Source organism: Diachasmimorpha longicaudata, chromosome 6 (assembly GCF_034640455.1).
Source record: "Diachasmimorpha longicaudata isolate KC_UGA_2023 chromosome 6, iyDiaLong2, whole genome shotgun sequence".
Lineage (NCBI taxonomy): Eukaryota > Metazoa > Arthropoda > Insecta > Hymenoptera > Braconidae > Diachasmimorpha > Diachasmimorpha longicaudata.
Window position 1 is genome coordinate 5524139 of NC_087230.1, and position 23181 is coordinate 5547319.

The window sequence follows — 23181 nt, forward strand, 5'->3', positions numbered from 1 at the left end:
CCACAGGAACTTCCTCCCCAGAAGACACAAAAGTTTATTTTTTTATGGGAAAAAAACATTCCACAATAATTTTGGCAACATCCACTCTCAGGTTTTTACTGAAAACAATCCCTTACAAATCAAATAATAATAAAATATTAACTACAGCTCAATAATTCGTTTACTTGATAACTAAAACAATTTACTATTAGCAAACAAAGTTTTTACTCAGTATAAACATTTTTTCCTTCAAATACTCCAACCATTTAAAATAAAATTATCATATGACCAATAAAATCAATTTCGTTTATCATCCAAATACCTTAACTCCTAAAAAATAAATCATCTCGCCCGCATCTCCAGTCCCCCCTCAATAACTAAAAACTAAAACATACAACAATCTAAAAATTTCAAATCCACATTATGTACCCACCAAAACCAATTTATTTCCTCATCCAAATAATTCAAATCCAAAAAATACATCATCTCACCCCAACCCCCATTCTCCCCCCTCACCCAAAAAACTCAAAATCCCTTCTCCTCCTCCACTCATCCCTCAATGATCACCAGCCCCCCCCCCCTCAATTCCATCACTCCCTGCATAACCATGCGGCTCACCTCGTCATGTCTCGTCTACCGCGTTATGCGATCGCGCAATAAATAAGGGGGTATTGTCACGCTCCCGTATTTGCCGCATAGTGCCATGATACGGCAGGAGAATGAGCGAGCTATTCCAATCCAGTCGTGAGTGACTGAGTAAAATACCTTATAAACAATGTATAGCTGTGTCAAGTCGGGCACGATAGCCATTGGCTCATGTGGTGGTTTTCCTTCGCCATGACCCCCCTCCAACCCTCTGAGAGCCGAGCCACAGTCGTTTGTCCATGCTCCAGAGACACCCCCTCCTCCTCCTCCTCACCCCTCCCCCTTTGCCCCTCTTCATCACCCCCTCGTTCTCTCTCAGCGCTCTCGAGGGGGTTTTGTTGGCCGGCTCGATATTCTTTCTTCGGTATTGCGGGACGAAGGGTGGAATGAAGAGAAACTAAGGGTAGAAGGGGTAGAGAAGAGGAGTATAAACTGGCTTTGGGTGACGAGAAATAGTGGTTAGGTATATACGAGGGTAGAAGGATGGCACGCGCTGCACAAGCCAAGGCCTCTCCACGCTTTAGCCTTTGGTTGGTGTATTTTGTCTATTTCCCCCTCCCCCCTTCGTCCCTCATCGCTTACCAACCCCCTGCCGGTCGGTTCTACCACTCGGCCAACGAGCCGATCGTCTACCGCACACGTTTTCGTTGAAACACTCCGATACAACGCGTCTGACCATGTACAGTGCACTTCTACTTGGTGACTAGATAAAATGGATAAACAGGGTTGAGAGAGGGCTTTGAGGGGCTGTTTGTGAGTGATCGGGGTGTGAATTGTTTGGAGGGGGATTCGGGGATCTTTGTGGTGACTGGGGGGATGAGAGTTTGGGGGGTGCGGTGAGGGTGACAGTGGGGGAGACTGTGATTTGAGGAGTCCGGTAAGGTGATTAGGGTGCGATGAGGGGATGGGTTTGTGGGGGAGATTGGAGGGTGGGTTGTGTCATTGGTTCGGTGGGAACAGATTTTGTGGATCGGGGTTTAGGTTGATAAATCGGAGGCGCGAAGGTCGAGTGATTTTTATGGGGAGTTTTAGGGGATTTCCGGTTGTGGAAAATTCTGATGCAATCGAGGTTTTTTGAGGGGATTATTTTTGCGAGCAACAAGTCGTAAGACATTGGTGGAAATGTTTTTTTTTCAATGGATGTCGGTGGGTAGTTGGTTTTTCTTTTTTGGGAGAATGGGTATGAGTTTATAGATAATTTTTGTCGAACTTTTCTCTCGATACATCAACAGGAGTGACGTTGATGTGTTAGAAATCACTGAATCGTATTTTTCAACGCTTCATGCCAGTGCATTAATTTCCCATTGAGTTTTATTAGTTCATCAACAATCCCTATTGTTTTTTATTTATCAATAAAAGTCCTGTGATTCATGGGGGCATCCGGTACTTTTTGCCCTGAAAATGGTCTGCACGAAGTCTTGCGGAGTTTGTGCAGAAGTAGAAGCGAATTATTGATAGACTGGGATAGTGTGTGGGAAAAATTCAGGAAAATATTGCACGGGAAAAAAGTATTTTTTAAAGACGGTGTATTTTATTGCAAAAATATTGGAAGTTTGCAGATATTTTTGAAAATTGTGTGGCCCGGAAGTTTATTTAATTTGTTCCCCGGCGTGGATTTGATTGTATAAGAGGTTCTCATGGTTCAAAAACACGAGATTAAGAATTAAATTCGAAAGTTATGGAAAAATTCCTGGAAATTAATGGAAGTCCTTGAATTTTTGGAGGTGATACGATTTTTATTGACGCAGTTAAAATTGTTGTATATTTTTCGGAAAAACGTGGACTAGTATTTTTATGGCTTCACGAGCTAGTTTTATGATCGAAATTAGTATTCATGGCTTTCACGAAGAGAAGGGGAACTATTTAAGAAGTGATTTAAAAATTTCCGCTTTTCAAAATTACGACCATTTTTCACGAATAATCAGTCATCATTCTTTGGCTTGAGAGTTGTTTACTGGAAATTCCACGACATCAGTCGATACCTCGAACTTTTCCAAAGGAATAGTGGGACATAAGCTATCAAATGTTCACTGAATTTGAAGGTCCCTGTAAAATTCGAAATTATTTTCCCAAAAAATCGAAAGACCGTTAAAAAATATTTCGCCCAAAACTTAATTGTCCTCTGCCTTGAAGCAATTCAGTCTCTTTAAGAATTACCTCCATAAATTAAGATAAATTGGGTCATTTTTTAATTTCTCACATTTTCTTTCCTCATTTAGCAATCGAATCGTCCATATTAGAAAGAAAATTGCTGCACAACTCTCCAAATTTCAACCAATAAATTTTGAGTTGCGGTTCCAGTCTAGTTTGACCCCTACGTGTTCGTCAATTATTGCAACGACTGATGGAATGACGTGTTATTCCACATAGTTATAGTAACTAACGGAAAACTAATTATTAAGTAGGGAAATGAATTCATAAACATTTTTTGAGTGCCATTTTTGTTACGATTGTTGAGAACTTGACATGGTATGTTGTAACATTGCAAAATGAGGAAAGTTTTGTTTCAACCGAGGAACTGCAGTGAGTGCGAGCGTGCGGCTACGATCGAATGTTGCAATCGTTGTCGCATGAAAATGGCCGAAGCACGGCATTTATTTCATATCTGAAAATAAAATTTCGATCTCGAGTTTACCCAGAGCTGGAAAAAGTTGTGGATAAATAAGACTTCTGTTGTTTCGTGCCATTGATAAATTTTCCGAGGGGAAATTTTCATCAGGACCGGAAGCTCAACAAAACTCGATCCATTATCTCCATTACGTGATTCGGCACGTGAGGGGCGAAGGGGTTGGGGCAGTTGCGGAGGCCCCTTCGGATCTTTTCACCTCGGGAATTTTTCATCAAGCGGAGAAGCCCAAGAATTCCTCAAAAAATTTGTTTGCTAATCCACAAGTAATTCTGTGGAAAAAAAGCTTTTACTGAGTTCAAATACATTTACTCACCCCCCGTTTCTGTCTATTAATGACCCAGACTAATCTTAAGTACATTTTCTTGTACTTACCAAATCTATTTGGATTTTTCTGCCACTTTCTATGACATAATTCCCTCGATATCGCAATGTTTCCCCGGATATTCAAATAAAAATTATCGAACCGTCCAAAAAAATTCCCTAGCAGTTCTATAAAAATTTTCTCCGCTAGATGTCACTTCGTAATTACAAAAAAGATTCGTAATTTATATTGACTATTTCTCCCTGTGCACCCCAACCCGTGAAACCTCTTCAAAAAACGATCGAGACCCTTCGGCGCCTCATCGGAACCAACAATTTTCACCCCCCCTCCCCCTCCCCCACACCACAGTATCGCCAAACAAAGGAAAATCCTCCGTTACAATTTCCTCCCTTTTTCCCAGTACGAGGGCATTTGGCATGTGAAGTTTTACTCAACTACTTATATTTCAGTGTCAAGTGTCCCCTCATTCCGCAAAAAGTGCTCGTTAACAACCGTTGGAATATCTGTCATCCCATTTTTCGCTGAAATCTCCGCAATAACTCGAGAAATTGCCATTTTACCACCCACCCCATTCCCTCCTGCCCCTAAAACTCCATTCCACCATCTCCGTAGAGGGGAAAAAAACTAGTCCAGATCCACTGGTTTCTACGCATTGGCGTAAGCCGCGACCTTCCAACAACGATTTAATGTCTCGACTCGCAGGACACGAGCACCAGAGGGGGTCGAAGATGAATATAAGGATTGCACAGAGGGACAATTCACCCACATGACAAGTGGAGTTATAACGGTTGAGGCTGCTTGTCGATCGAAGTTTAGTGCGCGTTTACGTGGAAATTGCGGTTGAGTAACAAATTTTCTACGGCTCAATGACAATGAACAGCGGGGCGTCACATAAGGCCGCATAATATCTAGACCAGTGGTGACGGTACGTGTGTGGTGTGCCATTGGTGGAGGCTGATTGGTGGATGCACGTGATACAGAGCCGGTGAGACCTCACGGTATGAGGTACTTTGTACTCAACAATTCGGTGGAACAGTTTATTTGACTTTTCGAGTTAATTTCCGGTAGTCGCGGAGGCTCGAGTTCATTAATGGAGTTGGAACATTGTCAGTTCGACACTGGGACGTTGTGTGCACGGGGTGAGAACAGTTTATTGAATGGAATTGGGGAAAATTGGGGAGTATGGGACACCGGGATTTATCTGGGAACAGGGAATTATCGAAGGGCGGGGAAAATCGGTGGTGAGGAGTGAAACCCTTTTTATTTATTTTTATTCATTTGTTTTAGACGTCAGGGTGCATTTTCGGGGCAAAAAAAAATTCAAGGTCAATTCCATGCGGGAAACATTTCCAAGAAAAACTCTAGCACGAATGTTAGTTTGATCGATAATTTGCTAGAAAAAAAAATTAAAAACATATGTAATTAACAAAAACAGTGTGAACATCCTCAAGGAGTTAACGAATTAATCAATAAAAAATGCTGTTTAAACTGCATATCATACATATGATATATCATATAATATCACATAAAACTTCAAGTTTTTTTCCTTGAAACTTCATAAATTTCCATTTTTACCTCTAGTATTCGATAAATGTCGACTGGACGGCTCTCAAGTTTTTAACATGATAACAGACCGAATGGCTTCTCAAAATAAATTCTCCCCATATATCAGATTGAATTCCCCAACCCCAGAGATCGTCATTCCGGAATAATCCGCACAGAAAATGCGCTTTCGAACGAATAAATCAATCAATCGTTAAAAATTTCGCAGCAATATATCATGTACATTCTTATCGTTTGTCATTGAAAGGATTACGTCCCCTGGACTCTCAATTCAACCCACACATCCAAACGTCTCGACTTCCCTATGAGAGAAAAACGAGCGAGGGGGTCACGCTTGAAATTCGCTGGCACTGTAAATACAGAATCCAAGACATACGATTTCGTGCTTGACTCCAGCTTGTCCAGTCGCCCGTGAACGCAGTTACGTGAATCACAGATTCACACTGTGTAGCACGAAGTGAACCCACTCAGAGTAATGCAGATACTAGGGTACCAACAGTGTACTGAGTAATCCCAGGTGCTGGTACAATCAAGTACCAGGACGATTTCCCATCGGGCGCCTATCGATCTCAATCACGATTTTTTCGAGGGATACTGATCTACTCAATCAGTCTCCAACGTGTTGCATGGACGAAGATAAAAGCTCGGTAACCAGTTTTATCGAGAGTGAGGATAGACATGGAAAAGGCGCCTGCGTGGAGAGAAAAGTTCGGGAGAAATTAAAATAACAATAATATTTTTATAGTCATGGAGGGAATCAACGCCGAAGAACCATTGTCTGTCAAAGATCTTCCTGAATTCTCCGGAAAAATCATCGAAAGATCTTCCGAAGATCTCCCGTGAGACCCGAAAATATTCTTTGGAAGATCGTCGATAGAAAATATTTTTTTCTGAAAATTTCATCAATTAGACTTTGAAAAATATTCTTAAAAAACTCTTTTGAACATATCTTCAAATGAAGGTCATCTTCCGGAGGTGTTTTGATGACTCTGCTGAAGATTTCTGGAAGATCTGCCGCAGAAAATAATTTTTCTACGCCAGTGGAGATAATTAATATTTTCTGTCGATATTCCTTTCCTGCGCACTTCACGCGTTTTTTGTATATTAAAGTTAAACAGTCGAAAATAAACAGCGTCGTATCGAGTATAAAATGGTCGAGTCAACGCAATTCGCTGAATATTTAACTACCGAAAATGCGAAGTCAGTGTAACCACTGAAAATTAGTACCATTAAGCAATTAATTTGTAGATACTAGACGAAAAAAGCCAATACCGCGCAATGTAGAGAACTCGAAAATCATGTAATTGTCGATGCAAACAAGAAAAAACGTGATAAATAATTTTTTGAAAATACAAAAAAGTGAATGAAGGGGATTTATGACAAATTCACCGGAAATAAATCAATTTCACGGATTGAACTGAGTTTAAATCAATGGCACAGCTGACAATGGGGACTGGTGCTGTTGTTACTGCAGTGTCACTTGTGAATTTATTTGCAGTGAACTTTGCAATCATCGGGATAAATTGGTTGAGTGATATGACTTATTTAACATGACGTCATCGGAATATTGTTTCTTGGTGCATTTTAATTGAGGGGATGGCCGCAGTAGCGGGCATTTATGGAATTTCAGATGACCGTCATCATCATCATCGACATCAGCATCATGCGTGAGTTTTATTATTGATTAAAATGACGAACAGAAGTGGAACAACGGGCTTTTGAAATCCCCTGATTTTTTTATTATCATATCTCTACACAAAATTATACACGAGAGAATGTTTTTTTGAAAAATCCCAGTGCTGACGCGAATAGATTCTAGTGAAGGTACTGGACATTTCATTAAGGAAAATGTGAATTTTTCCCGGTATTTTTCACCAAACTTTCACCAACACCAAAAATGACGAAAAAATTTACCTTAACAGCACTGGAATTTTCCAAAAAAAATTCTCAATCTGTTTCAAGTCGAATTATCGAAACGACAGAGGAATCAAGTTGTCATCTATTTGATTCAAGTAGAAACCTACAAAGTAATTAATTCAGAAAGGTGTTGAACTTATGATTTATCATATCAGCAATATACTTGATCCAAATATAATTGATTAATTAATTTATATACTTAATTGTCATTCAAGTTCTGATGAAGAAAGGGCACTGAAAGACGTTTTTGATACGAGAATCGAGTGCCGTCGACTTGAATTAAGTGCTTCTTTCACGTGAATCAAGTCGCAGCATTTGTGATCCGGACGAAAAATAACTCTATGCAAATTTTTCATGATTCAAGTGGATTCAGGGACAGTTGGCAATTATTTAAAGAGCAAAGGGCCCGGGTAGTCCCTTTGCATAACTACTTTACTGAACCGGAAAATCTTTGATTCATAAACAGCCCCCCTCATTCTCATTCAAACTCCATGTCTCGATCATCATGAAAAACTTTTCCCTGCAGTTATCGATGCAGACACCGGTCGCTTGGTGTGCCGCACGATACGTCTTGCATTAGCCAAGAAATCGATGAGTCAGGGGGGTAAAAATGCACAAGGGATGTGAGAAAAAATATGTCCCGTCTATAAATACACTCTTCTTATGAGTACTCTGCAGTTGAAACTATATTTTTTCCCTGAGAATTTGTATCGGAAGTGCTTTGATGAGTCTAGTACATTTTTATCTCCTCGAGAGTGATTGACACTTGGTGAAAGTGGTGGTAAAGCGTAATAAACCTCGAGCTCAGGCTCGTTGAATCGATAACATGTTTCTAGTGCCTCAGTTCTCACCTGAAAATACTATTACGGTATCTATCGATTTCAGAAAATTATTAGTAACTGGTTATTTTAAGTTAGGAATAGTGAATGCCTAATTTAATCATTTGAGTGATATAATTTAGTTACAGGGAGACTAGAACAAATGACTAATTACGTCGTCTTGCAGGCAGTATAAAAATATTTTTTTACTATCTTTTGTCTCTAATTTTACCCATGAAGTAATCAATTATGTTTATGAATCCCTGAAAATTCTGTGGAACTGGGTACTGGACATTAAAATTCTCTTGGAAATTTTAACGACCTTAGAAATCTTCGTCTTCATGAGACCACCCAGTTTTCGATGAATATCTCGAAAACTGGGCAAGATAGCAAAATTTTTATAAGAACCTTTTTTGCAGAGCGAATTAAACACTACAATAAATGTTCTGATAAACATTCTGCTATCTCTCTTAGATTCGGAGATATCGCGCAGGAATCGACTCAGGGGAGAGTCAACTCATCGCGTATTACCAGTTCGCTACTAAAATAAATCGTTGCATCAGTGTGAGCGATGAATAATAAGTCATATCATCTTTGAGTCAATGGACATAGGGAGTAGCACTCAAGTTCCAATCAGTGTCAAATGATCTACATGATAGCGATGAATAGGTTCTATTACCGTTTGATATCCCAATGTACTGCATCGATAGTTCATTGTGAGGAAACATAGTTCTCGTGCCGCATCGTCCGAAGGTCACCGAGGCCAATATCGGAAATCAATTAAACGACCCAGGGAATGCTTTGGTCGACAGAATTCAAAACTGCGGTTACACACTAATATTGTGTACCTGTCAATTGTTCGTAAGTGATCCTTCGTCTTTTAGGTAGATTGGATGGAAAAATTGTGGGAATTCCGTGGGGAATTAGTGTGAAAAAAAAATACCCTGGTAGGAACGGGCCAGGGTTGGGCCAGTGCTACCAGACTTGGACCAACACGCGCCTTTTTCAAAGATTATTGAAAAATACAGAAAATTTTTTAAACACTCTATCGCATCTGGAATTGAAATTTCTTTTTCGTTTTAATTATCGTTTGTTTTTTTCCGAAAAAAATGTTGAACAATATATGATGAGTTTTGAAAACGTACAATTGATGGCTATCGTTGACACTTTATCAAAGAAAATGAATCATTTGGAAGATAAATTTAATTATTTGTTTATAGGAAGGAAATGTCATTTTTTCAGTGTACAAGACGTGACATAATCCCCGCTCTCAATTTATTTACACTCACTTTTCATGAAGTTCCTATTACATGACGTAACAGTCTAGTTCATGAGTCCCACAATTACCAATCTGTCTCCAATATCCCCCACAAACAACCCCCCTCACTTCCTCCCTCCCCCTCCGTACGGTAAATTAAACCGCGGCGAAATACCTCTCAAATTGAGTGAGCAACACAATATACCATGTAATTATTGTCGGCGAAAATTTAACCGTTCGTTCAAGATGCGTTCGTTCACATGTAGAATCCTCCATCTAAAGTGAATAGCCAGAAAATTTTCACTCCCCCCACTAATGTGGCATTTGCATAAATTAGCCACTCGAGTTTCAGCGCAAACTAATTTCATCAACTCGTAAATTATCCGTTGCCGAGAATGTGTGATGGTCGATAACCGTTTACGGTACACAGGCAGATGATAATTAGGCCTTTAAGTGCTGATAGACAGAGTAATGTGGGCATTAAGCTAATATGGATCGTCCATTGTGGTTTATATTTCCGTGAATTTCAATCGTCTATTATTAATTCTTCGTTGCAAGTTCAATTGCATCAGCAATTCCATTATTGATTTCTCATCAATGATGGAGGTCCTGCAATCGTCCCATCACTCGTGCTATTGTTTTTCTTTGTTTTATAGTTAAAAGGACAATGATTTTTTATTGTTAAATAATTTTAGTTCATAAATATCTACCCGACTAACGATTAACAGTTGACCCAGACCTAAGGATCCACTATCCCATGGTTGGGGCCCGATCATAGCCCATTATATATCAGCCAACTTCGGGTCGAAGTTTGTTTAGTCATAAATTAGTACCTGGATTTCTCTGTAAAAAAAACATGTCAGCTTTTTTGGGTTCATATCAGTCTATATATTATATATTATATACTATTTTTCACTCGAAATTTCAAGGTTACTCTTCATAGCAGTGAAGTATCACAAAATCTACATAAATATTATTCAAAAAATCCTGAAAAAAAAAAATTCCCCATTCATGTCATAAGGCTTATCCGTTGTCATTTCTCACGCGAACACTCTCATCTGTTGTGCAAAATCATTATCCCTGGAGTGCCCCGAAACACCCATATGAAACGTGCCGAGTTCCAGCCGACTGAAACTCATCGATCCGCACACACTTGCATCGTGTACACATGGCTGAATGTACATTCAGCAACAATTCGGTGCAGGGTAAAACGGAAAAGCAGAAAATTGAAAGAAAAAAAGGCCCAGTATCCATCCACTGTTCATATGTTTTCGAGCTTATGCATGACAATGAGATAGCTGGTGGCTTAACGCCCGCGCATTTACGATGACACTCTATAATAGGCTATTCTTCTGTTGCACTCCCCGAGTCTTTACAAGGGAATATGAATTGCAGATCCTTTGAATCCGTGGAGTGCATTGATCAATATTTCAGCAGAAATATCCTTTGTGATATCTCGTTGATTCTGGGAAATGACAGGGAATTTGTAATGGAATGTCTGCTTTGACATTTTTTAACGCGTTTAGTTAAGGATCTGGTGTCTTTTGGGAGATCGATCGAAGAATTTGGGCGATTTATCGAATGGATTTGATTCAATTTGTTTTGCTCATTAAATCCCATGAAATGATTATGCAAGGCTAGTGAGTAGTTGGTAACAATAACCGAATCATCACGATTCATCAGATCTTGATTCATCTTATCTGATCTGATGATTCAGATCTCGATTCAGGGAACCCCCATTACAGAATTTTCACTCCCACGTCCATCATAACTCACTTTAAACTTTTTTCCCTTCATCCAGTCTATACATTTTTAATTATTTTTTAGGGGCACATTCGTTCCTTCACTATTTTCATTAAAAAACATCGAAAGAGGACCCAGAATATGCCGACCCGTCAGACAGATCTTTTTTGTCATCACCAGAATGAATTTCCCTTCGTTCACAGGCATTTGAAGGGATGACGTGGAAATTAATTTATCCCCGAAAGGGTGAATTAATAGGGAATTGAATCGAGTGTTCTCAGTCATCGAAATGTTGATTGAATTTTCAACAGCTTTGAAATTGCTTTTATTACAATCAACATTGATTCATTGATATAACATCAGAGTACTCTCGGAGATTCACTTTTGTTCAAAAGTTCATAACGAGGAGAATAGCTCTCCTGTGTGAGAGATAAAAGTTTCAACTGACACCTGACGCTCTCAGGATGTTTTTCCTTCTTTTACGACATCCATAAGAGAAATGTGGCATCTCTTACACCATCATAATAAGGGTCACACTATCACCAACTGCAGACGTATAAGCTTTTATGCATTTTGCATTGAAAAATATCGTAAGTTTGGATATTCGTCGTTGAGGGTAGAATTTTCCCAGAGCATCACAGGATTTCTGAGGATCAAACTTTTACGATATCCACTCGATTTTCTAGTTTGTTGTTCCATAACAGATGTTCCGTTCAATGCTCTTTATCGAATATTTTACGATTATTTTATTGTTTCAACTTTGAAGGTTCAATTTTCTCAACTACTTTCAACCCTTAAAAATCATTCCAAAATTGAATCGAAGAAACTGGTCATTTTTCATCGTATTCTCATAATATAATAAAAGAATTGAAATTTTTTCCCTGCAGAAAGAAAGATTTTTATTAAACAAATACAATTTGTTTAAATTTCGAGTTTCCCTTGATTTCAATGGCACTGAATGAAAACTTTGCATTACCCTGATAAACATTTGTCCATTATCTACTAACGATTAAACACTTAATGTAACCAAACTGATCCTAGTAACTAATCTGTCCTGTCACTGACCCCATCAACCCCCTTCCCCCTTTAATCATAAAATACGCATTAAAAATCTTAAATTCCATTCCTCAATTTTCCTTCTGTCCTTCAACTAATCCAACGTTTCACTAATTGATACAAAAAGAATACTTCACGAGAATCTTCCCCCAAATTAATCCCTGCGAACTCCTCAAGTGTGAACAGAATATTGTCAGGAACTCGTCATCACTTCAGTATCAATTTTCATGGATGTAGCAATCCAGATGGGTCCCCTCATGAATTCCCATCAAAAGTTTATTGCACACTGTACACAGGAGGCAATTCTAGTTGTTAATACCCCATCATTGCTCCACCCAGTCCCGTACTTGTCTCTCTAATTACCCGGGCCATAATAATCCTGAAATAATTCACAATCCACCCTATCCACAACCCCATCCGCCACTTCTCCACGCCTCGCAACCCTTCCGCCCCCAGGAAAAAAAATCACTCAATCTCAGGGACGTCCTCTCAAGATCCATTCCCTCAACCCTCCTCTCCACCCATCATCCCCCCCCCTCCTGTCCCTCCGCAACCCAGCTCGCCTGGTGGCTTAATTAGCGCCAACGAGGGAGGATTATTCCATTACCATAAATAACAAAAACATACAACAGTAACAGTATTATCTAAAGTCTAAGGGAAGAAGTGGTGGGGTTGCAAGTGCGGGTGGACGCTCGGGGGTTGGTGCAGTGACGTCGATATCACAGTCTGGGATAAATAACTCAGCGCCATCTCCCGGGGAGTTCAGGAAGTAACGCGTGGATGGCGATGCACGTGGACGATCTTACCATGTGACGTGATTCGTATCGAGTTCGTTGGCACACGAAATAACACAGAGTTCTTTTGTACTGGTTGAGGGTGAGTGAGGTAATCTCGCGGAGGAAGTGTTCATGAATTTGATGAGGAAGTTCAAAGTGATTGAAGTACTCCCAATTTTTTGTCAGTCGTTGGATGCAACGGGGGTATCGGGGGAAGGGGGTAGTACTAATGAGGTGAAGTAAACTTCAGGGTCAGGGTTGATAATTTTTGGGGGCATTTAACGGTTGAAATGCTTGGAATTTTTTGATGGGTTTAATTTTTAGTGGAACTTCAAATTTTTTCGTGATTGAAAATCCGGCAAAAATGAGAGATAATTATAAATTCTTCTCTGGAAATTAATGAAATACCAGAAAATTCTGGTACACGTGTACTTCAATTTTTAAAAGATTCACTGCGAATGCGGATTGGGGAGGAGAGAGGGAGGGTGCAGGATTTTTTCGCCTCTAAATTCTAAATTCACTTTCAATTTTTTATAATTATCATTGTGTATTATGGTGTGTTATCTATGTCATATTTTTTTATCCACAATTTTTAGAATCTGAAACTCATGATTATTGACCCGATATTCATGCAAAAAATTTTATTTTCATTAGATAAATAACCGGAAGACAAGAAAATTTCTTTGCTCTCCCAGCAGTTTCCCCAAACCTAACAAGAAAACTCAGCGAGTCAGAAATTTTCAGAGTACCAGAACCAGTCTAAATACTAACAAACACGCCTCAATTCCACCACAGTGCTCCTCACAACACTTCTAAGTGCTTTACTCCCCTCAACGTTGATTATTATCCCCAAACTCAACCACCAAAAATGAAAATAAACCAAACACTCCACTTTGAATTCTCTAAAATCCAACTTTCAGTTTATTTCATCAGGTCAGTCGCTTACGTCGACTGACCGCAAGGTTTTTTGTCTATAAATACAACGCAACACTAAAGATACCAGACAGTGAGTATTTATTCCAGTGGATCGATAGAGATCAATTCATCCCTTTTTACGTTTCCCTGGAGGATAGTAAAACAGTTCAGAAATAGATCGTCAGGGGTTGCGAAGGGGGAGAAGAAAGAACCACCACAAATGCAACTTCCGTTTTCCCTATTTCATTTTTTTTACTGGCGGGGTAAAGAGTCGGCGGGTGGGGGAGAGGGAGGGGGTGGAGAATTTTCAAAGTGTTACTGCACTCTCGACCTCGTGAAACCCAACGCCTATGGATTTACCTTCGTCGCTTTGACGTCAATGATCGGACAGTGGGGGCTCGGGGCAGACTTGTGGCAATGACCGAATTATTATAAATAATCCAATCTGTTTACCGTCTAGAAATGCCAACGTTGGCTCCTCAATTCACTATGTCTATAGGTGGATGACAACACGAGGGTGGAATATCATCCATACGTGACTGTAGACACCTGCTGGGCTGATGCATCACGCTAACCACTAATGATATTACTTACTGGGATTAGGGGATGAACCGTTCAGCTTGTGTGGCCCCTGATTTTTTCTGGGGTGGGATGAGTCGAGGAGGGGAGAGCATTGTTTTTCAGTGGTGTTGATTATTGGCGAGAGGGGCAAGATGAGTTATGCGGGGAACGGTTATTATGAAGAAAATTGAGTTAGGGTAGAATTGTTGGGGGAAGGGGGTGAATTCGCGTGGGTGTGATGGGTGGGGGTTGGATTAACCAATAACTTCTTGACAAATTCTTTTTTTCCTGGAGAAATGAAAGACCCGCTTTTGTCGGATATTGGCATTCGCAGATAAATTTCATGTAAATTTTGGGGGGGGGAGGTGTGAATGTCTCGAGTTTTTTTTTATTCGAAGTCTTGTTTTTTATCGCTCACGTTATCCATCAGAATAATTTATATATGGAAAATTTATACATATTAGTGATAGATTTTACATAAATTGTTTCCATACATTCAAAGAAGGCATTCGATACCTCCCCACATTTGTTTATATAATTTATTCTGCATATGTTTTAATCGCGTGATAAAAATTAACGACAATTGAGTCCCGCTAGTCGCAGACCCTATTCATCTCATCCGAATGTACCAGAAACGAAAAATTCACCTAAATTCATTGGGTACCATCAGCCAACCTCTTCCATCAGTTACCAAATCAATCACTGACCAATAAATAATTGTAGAAACGATCTGCCTCGTGCGTTCCACAAATTGATTTTCCAACTCATAACATCAGAAGCCTCCGCAAACCTATCAATAAACCCGATAAACCCCATTGAACATCTATCGAAGTCACGTGAACACAATGTCACAGTGGTCAGTGGCCCAGATAAACTTGGTTCTCATGGTTTCTACAGTCCATCACTGCTTTTACCAACCACGAATGCCGAGCCGTTCTTGATACTTCATTGATGTATAACGCTGGTTGGCCGCATTCACTGAGTGCAAGTGTACCGTAGTGTACAGGGGCGGGCCGTTTAACAGAAGGCTCCCCCATTGCGCCAAGGGAAAACAGGGATGCTGACCTAGATTTTATCCGGCATAGCCTTCTCCCCTTCCTCTCCTCCCCTCCCTCTCTCTCTCACTCTCTCTCTCCCCTGTCGTTTCAGCGAGTGTTTTACCTTCGACAACGAGATGCCGGTGAATGGACTCTGTTGGGGTATGACGCAAACACCATAGCACACCCTCATCTGGTATATATTTTTTTTTGAGGGAAAGGAAAAAAGCTCCAGTCAACTGGCAGATTCACATTGACATGATTCAACGATTCTCACTCTAACGAGTGCTTTGCGCTTTTGACGCGGTGAGGGGGTGGGTAGGGGTGGAGAGGGGAGCATTTTTCGGCTGGGCGGGGAGGCGGGCGAGGGGTGGCGGAGGGCGAGAGAGTGTGGCGTCTATGGAGGAGCAATTTAACGGAGCAACGTAATTTCATTGAGCTATCGACGATTCAACGGGCGAGGGCCAGTGGGACTCTCGTTTAGCCTTCAGTCTTTGCTCCATTTATTTTTCGCAATTCCGGGAGACTAGCAAATGGGTCAGACGGAGATGGGTTTTCTTGGGGTGGTCCTGAGCCGGAGGGTTTTTATGTGGGTGGGGGTGTTTAGGGGTGTCAAGCGGTCGCGATATTTTTGCAGTGATTGAAGGAATGAGTTGATGTTGAGGAGGTTTGGTAACTGCTGGACAGACGGAGGGAAATTTTTGGGTGATACATGAAGAGGAAAATTTGAGAATTTTTATGGTGTGGTTCTGAGAAAAACTACTTTATCGCCTTGGGAGAACTTCCATATCGGCTTCGTAAAAATTCAAAGTCTGGTGCAGCATTTCCCAGGACGAAATACAACGTCGGGAATATTCGGCTATATTCGGTGTTCAGGGTTAATCACTCACAATGAGTTATTGAAAAATTGCGGTGTGATACACTAAAAAATGGAGGAAGACCCACGAAAATAAACTGACCGAGATGGGAATTTTTAAAAAAATTCTATCAATTTTTTATTTAACAGCAAATAAAAATGATAGACCTTCAAATTATTTACAAAACTGATGACAAATTTTGTGGCATTGATAGGAGTGTTTATGTCTGAGTTAAGCACATTCCAGTGTTCTAGCATTTTGCACCTCGATTTTAGTGCCTGGTACAGTAATTTTTCAGACTTTTTCTCTCCGTGTTCGGCCGGTAAATAAGAGAGATTATGAGTTACACCAAAAATCTATTTAATTTCCAGAAACAATTTTTGCTGGCTCTGGTTTTGATGTAAATCACTTGAGCAATTCCCTTCATCTGATTCATAATTTAATCTCTATTTAATTGACATGAATTATTTCATTATTCAAGACGTTACCTCACCCACTTTCTCACCCGATATACCTCTACATTGTCTTTTGGCAGAGAATCTAGAGTTCTCTCCAAGTCCTTGGCCCCTGATCTCCGGTTGCTGTAAATGTTGGCACTCGAGCCACCACTCACTCAGCCTTAAACAACCCCCGGCTGAAGATCAATCATCGAGTGTACGTGGCCCATTGTCTCTCTCTCTCTTTCCCTTGAGCAGTTGTTTTTTGTTCTCTCGAGTGGTATCTCCGCCCCGTTCATCCCGGGCTTTTTTGTTAACAGAACAAACAGTCGTTGATGGGACATCGTTGAGAGATATTGAGTTACGTCGAGGGCATAATGAATTTTTGAAGATTTGGGGGGCATTTTTCGATGGGGGAGTGGGTCAAAGGGGGAAAATCTGAATTGTACGGAATGATATTTTCCAATGGGGAGATAGCTATGCAGACGTGACGGGCTTTTGGCGGGTCTCCACTGTCGCGTTGCGGAAATTCTGGGTGCCCTGGATATCCACTATTTATTTGAAAAATATTCAGAATATCTTCTCGGGGTGTTTCACAAAATTCCAATGCACATTGAGGAAAAAATTTGTCAGTCGCTAAATTTTATGATCCACGAGGGAATGTCTGGGGGGAGAGAAATATATTTATTGAAGGAAATTTATGAAATTCATAGGGAGAAATATTTGATAATAATGACGTATCTGGTCGGTAATTCCGAAGTAAAAATATCGTGGGGGTGAATTTTACGAGATTTTTATAATCACTATTTTGTATTTTACCAGCTCCGTGGGGCAACGGTTAAAATAATTGGCCAATAGACATCAGGGCTGACTACCAACCTACGTTATAGCCCCCAAAAAAGAGAATGCCTGACGAAAAACCCAGTAAATCCCTTCGTATCGCTCGATACAATACGCGAGAGCCTTACGGTAGCAAAAATTTTAAACCGCTTCCCCTGACGGCAATATATCCTCCCCTTCTCTTCTCCGATAGTGGTTTGGTAATTTATCTGACGGTACTGGTATATCTCATCTCTCTTCAACGGACCGCACGTTCCCTCTCATCACAAATAACGGCGAAGAAGCTCAGCAGTTTCCTTTATCTCTTCTGCGTAGAAAAATATCTATCATTGGAGTATGTTCCAGGAATCTGAGGAAGAATCTTCCGGAGATTATTTTCAAGCGTTTTTAGTAAACTAATAAGGCCTTTAGAAGACAAGTTCTTCCATAGATATTTTTTTTCTCGGTGTTTTTAATACTTTTAAAACATGATTTTTCTATTTGAAGATCTTAAAAAATATGTTTTTAAATAGTTATTTATTTATTAATGAAGTATCTATACTTCACATCGATCATTCGGAATTTTTGTACCATCAGCATTTGCGCTAAACATTTTTCTCTTTCTTCGTCTCGCACAATCGATTCTCGTTACATCTTCAATTTTCAGTGGATTAAATTGATATCCTCGTAAATCTTTCATTCTGGCATTTTGCCGGAAGATTACACAAACTATCAGCTTCCGGAGTTTGTCGGAAAGTTCATATGAATTTTATTGGCCCTTCGGCATTTTTAATTTTAAGGAACCAGAGGAGTGAGTAGAGGGGAGAGAATTGACGTTGCAAAAAATTGATTGGAGGGACGGAGTAATCTCTTGAAATTGTTTTCCTCAGGTTATTATCGCTCTCAGACATTTATTAAATTTTTTCATGTCGTGGGGCATGAGTCACATTTAATAATTTTGGGGATTTGCCGCTTATCTGGAGAGCGAGGATTTCCCGGAAAATGTTCAAAGTGGCTGTGAAAGATTAAAACGTCCTGGTGAATTAGCTTTTTTGGCGGAAACATTTTTTTAATCCTGAGGGTATAAAGTCGCTGCGTGCATCGAGGAGAAGTTATTTTGATGTGACTCAAGTGATAAATAGTAATTATTTTTGGAGGGCCCAATCACGTCAATTAATCAAATAAATAAATTAATAAATTTTTGCAGTAAATTAATCATATTTTTCATACTCTTTTGGTTATTTTTCTTTTAATTATGAAAATATACTTAATGAAGGACCCTGGGACAACTACATGTTGGATGAACAGGGGACTGCTCCAAGGCAGTACTCGTTCCCGTTTTCCTCCATCGAACTGCCGTCCCACGCACTCTCATTATGCTTAAGGCATGAGTCCCTACGACGTCACACTAATGACTCATTAGCCCAGTAGTACTACACATCTCTCACAAATTCTCCCAAGCATCTTCCAAAGTCACTGCAAAGAGCCGTTGGATGACCCAAAACGATCTATAGAATAATTATCGGAAGATTCTTCCAAAGATTTCCAAAAGATTCCGGAGACAGTTATTTTTCTACCCGAGGTCACTAACTTTTCCTGGAATTAATTTTGAGTATCATTGTCAGAATAAAAATGAGAAAACGGTACCCTTTCCTTCCATGTATTACCCCCAACCATCAGAATAAATTTTTATACAATTTTTTATGCGCATATCAACGAATAGAATTGTTTCGAATTGAATAGGGCTTGTAAAATGGTATTTTTCTATTCCGTTCCATTTATACCTTCTACCATATCATTGAGGGATCAATTCCACCCTCTGACTATTATTTTTATCAAAACATCAATCATACTCGTGAGCGTAATGACCCCACCCCAGCCCCTTTCCGCCCCCTAAACTTCCTGACACTTCCCCCTCCCTTAATTATCCATAAAAATGATCTGCTCCCCTCGGAACACCCGAAGCGAAAAGTGAGTCCTTTAGGATTAAAAAAATGGAGTTCCCATCTTCAGGACTTTCCTCTCAAGTTCCGAACATCTTTAAGAAAAAAAATATTCCGTCGAAAATCTTCGAAAGAATCTTCTTACCTCACCATCGAGCAGATCTTCCGAAGATCCTCGATGATTCTCGTGAAAAATTCCGAAACATCTTTCGCAGAAAATACTTTTCCCACGCGGGGGTGTGAAGAACTCTAGAATTCACAATTTCCCCACCCTCTCATCTCCGAAAAACTGAAACAGAGCCAGGTGGCGTGCGCGTGGCAGTTCAGCGGCATGGCCGATGGATCAGGTGGGGTGTGGCGGGGTCCGGGGGTGAGTTAAACCGGTGAAAGGGGTGAGGTGGGCCGAAGGGGAGAGGGTGAAGTGAGGGAGGGTGTATTGATTGTGCGCGTGGTCGGTTTCGTGGAAGTGAGAGGAGGTGAGGAGAGGACACTGGGTTAGCGGCACAGGGGGTGAGAGAGGAGGACTCCATCGGAGATGAGCATCAGCGCCACACGGCCTTGTCTCTTTTCCTCCTCGTGTTACCCCCACCACAAGTACCACTCAGCTTTCTGTGTTACTCGCTGGTCACGCCGCGTGCTCCACGACCCTTCCTGGAATCAATGCCGCGGTATTCTGACGCTAATATGCCAATGAAATTTCCGTGTTTGTTTCTTTTGGTTGAAATTAGGGGTAGTTGGATGAACAAAAAAGGATGTCAGAAGGGAGGTGCTGAGCGATACAAGGAGGCAACACCTCGTTATGGCCATTAAAGGGCCAAAAGGATTTGCTGAAGGATCTTTTCTGAAGGAATTTCTGAACTTCAAAGTCTCAATAGAATTAAAATCATAAACTCTGTTGATCCGAATTTCTAAGGTCTATCAGAAGTGTTTTAATTTTAATAAATGATGGTCAGTGTTTTGAGGTGGAAGAGAGCGTAACCTCCTACTAACTGCATTTGTTAACAATTGCTGATACTTTCTATTGATGGGGAAAGAGGAACACTCGGTTTTTTATACGACAATGGCTGGGGGCATTCAAATATCGCGTCACGCGATTGCAGAGGGGAGGAGGTGCTGTAATTTGTGACGATTTGTAACGGAGGGAAAGAGAGTTGACGACGTTGTAACGTCAGCCTAATTGATGAAGATCATTTGACGTGATAAGAACGGAAATTTAAGAATTTTAAGGTTTTTACGGTGGAGTCAGCAGAGCCCTTTATTTTACTACAGCACGAAAAAAATGAAATTTCACGCGCATTTAACTAACGATTTAGAAAAGCTTCCATTCGGAAGCAAAAAGAGTAAACTAATAAAGATTATAAAATAATAACATCAAAATGTTAAATTGTAAAATAAATTTAAAGTTTCATTTAAAAAAAAATATTACGATAATTGAAGAGTTAAGAAATGAAAAATTTACATCTTTCCCAGGATGCAGAGGATTTTTTCAGTAAAAATTACCACAATAATTGGTAATTGCGTAGCATTTTCACATTTTTTTTTCATAAAAATGATTAACCTATGAAAAATTTTACTAACCAGTTACGTAATTAGCCCGGACTAATTATCTAACTTGAGCTAATCAGTCAATTTATCCTGATACAGTAATTTTTCCCGCACGTCCAAAATACATAACGATTACCAAACGGTCAGGGAATTTCCACTGAACATTTATCTCTCAGTATCAAAGACTCTACCGCATATAAATAATTTTCATTCCATTTCGCAGTCACCCACACCTCTTCTCCTCTTGCATCATTCCCGTGTATATCATCGAAAGCACGTTGCTGCGCGCGCACCAAAAAGCTCCCTCCCCCCTGTAGAATGCGCGAGTGCGCACGAGTGGCGCATGCTACCGAGTCGTTCCGAAGACGTACGACCTCATGTGCCGCCTGAACCGCCAGCGTTGTACCGTAACATCGCAACGCCCCGTGTTATCCGACCAAATGAGACAAAAAGAGACGAAAAAAAAAAATTGCTGCATTTCATTTATTCCTCTCCGTCTTCTCCTCACCTTGGAATTAGTTTTCATTCATTCTCCGGATCCTAATTGGCTGACTACCCTCTCTCCAGAATTAATTAGCGTAACCCCGTGTCAACAGTAATGGCGGGAAAATCATTATTACACGAAAAAAAAAACAAAAATCAGCATCGATCCGCCGCATGACCAGCGTCGTCGTCTCTACCTGTGTGTGCACCTCTTTGTGCTTTCACACCCTGTTTCTCTTCCGGCTACAACCCCTCCCCCCCTCATTCGCTCTCCTCAACCCCTCATTTTTCAAACGCCACACACACACATACACATGAATTCTGAGAGCGATCGTCACGTTTTTCTCGTCGAATGACGCGAAACGACTCCACCCTTGTGCGCTTCGGCGCGTTACACTTCAAAAAGATGAGTGCCTATTAAGATTTACCCCCTCCACATTTTGTGATTTTTCCTCTGGTCTCAACCACTTGAATGGCGGAGCTTCTGTCGTCCCATATCCAACGTCTTTTCCTCTTTTTGCATCTGCCCGAGGCACATACTTCTGCATAATTCGGTTCTTACGTAATCGAGGGGGTCTGACGATTACTTACCTTTTTCCCTTATCGTTCGTGTGACTATTGAAATCGTTTGAGAGGATGGAAATTTCCCTTTATCGGATTGGGACGATTGAAATTTTTTTGAGGGATAGAAATTTGTGTCGATTCAAGGGGAGAATTGAGGTTTCGATTATTATTGGTTTTGGTTATATTTGATAAATTATATTGACGGGTTTCGTAGATTTTGAAATTGAAATTTCTATCCTATTCAATGTCACACTGTCCAAGAAAATAATTTTTTTTTATTTTTCCACGTTTTTCTCAATTCAAAATTCTTTTCCAATGGACTCGCGCGGGTCTGACGATCACTTGCCCTTTTCCTTTATCACTGACACGATGATTCAAGTCTCCCAAGTTGAACTCATCCAATTAATAACCCAGTGAGTCCTTTTCTTAATTGCAAAATTAAAAGAAAATGAAAGGAACGAGTAATTTTTTCAATTGTAAACCTTAGTTTTTAATTTTTGTAATTATTATTCATGTTCAATGGAAATTTCGACTATATTCAAAAATTAATGGCGTTCAATACCCCTTTTCTGAAAATAGCTTCTAAATAATCTTTTTGCATCTCCCCTGAAGCAGATCATTTCGCTTAATTCGTTTTTTAGGTAATCGCCATGGGGTCTGACGATGACATACCTTTTCCCCTTATCGCTCATCTCACGGTTGAAATTCTCGAGGGGAAAAGCAAAATCCAGTTCTATCCACCTGCAGAAGTGAAATATCAATTATTATTTATTTTTGACACGCTGAACAAGGGGTTTTTACACATTTCATGAATTTTATGGTAAAAATGTCCCTCAATACGCGGAATAAATTTTGTGCTCTCTGAAAAGTGTCTAAACTTAAGGAAAAGTGTTTACAGAGCATGGAATAAGGGACAAACCGATAGAATAGAAAGGAAGAGAAACAGAAATAAAGGGCCTATTGTTCGCGGGGTCCAGAGTGTGAAAACTCTCTTTAGATTTAGTCAGTTGTTGTGCATATGCCGTCAGAGAAAGAGATATCTTCTGCATGAGTGCACATTAAAAACTCACATAAAAATTCGAAATAGAAAGAATATACACATTTCTATTTTATTTGAATATTATTTGAGTTTTATTTGAGTATTTTGTCCCCTAACTTCACGCTTCACAACCCAAAAATACATTTTCGAACCTTTAAATAAAAAAAAGTTACTTCCTCTCGGTTTACCCCTTCACTCCAGAATTCTCCCCTCGTTCCTGCTCTATATTTCACCCAAAACTTTTTTTTCTCATGGGAACTCAGCCGCAGATATCG

At 40.1% G+C, this 23181-nt stretch overlaps 2 protein-coding genes across 10 annotated transcripts in view; one reads left to right on the forward strand and one right to left on the reverse strand.

Annotated features, from left to right (window-relative positions):
- The window catches only part of LOC135163403 (potassium voltage-gated channel protein Shaker), a 157753-nt gene that overhangs the window by 99877 nt on the left and 34695 nt on the right, over positions 1 to 23181 (forward strand). The window contains exons 1-2 of one of the 7 annotated variants that reach the window (XM_064122806.1): positions 1562 to 4714; positions 6387 to 6805. The exons of the other annotated variants lie outside the window; for them this stretch is intronic. Coding sequence (XP_063978876.1) covers positions 6735 to 6805 — 71 coding nt within the window. The 5' untranslated portion in view covers positions 1562 to 4714; positions 6387 to 6734. Of the gene's footprint in view, positions 1 to 1561; positions 4715 to 6386; positions 6806 to 23181 lie in introns of those variants that run through there. 7 annotated transcript variants of the gene reach the window in all.
- The window catches only part of LOC135163413 (uncharacterized), a 139237-nt gene that overhangs the window by 16087 nt on the left and 99969 nt on the right, over positions 1 to 23181 (reverse strand). The window contains exon 3 of one of the 3 annotated variants that reach the window (XM_064122833.1): positions 22540 to 22608. The exons of the other annotated variants lie outside the window; for them this stretch is intronic. The gene's annotated coding sequence lies outside the window, so the exon portion shown is untranslated. The remainder of the gene's footprint in view (positions 1 to 22539; positions 22609 to 23181) is intronic. 3 annotated transcript variants of the gene reach the window in all.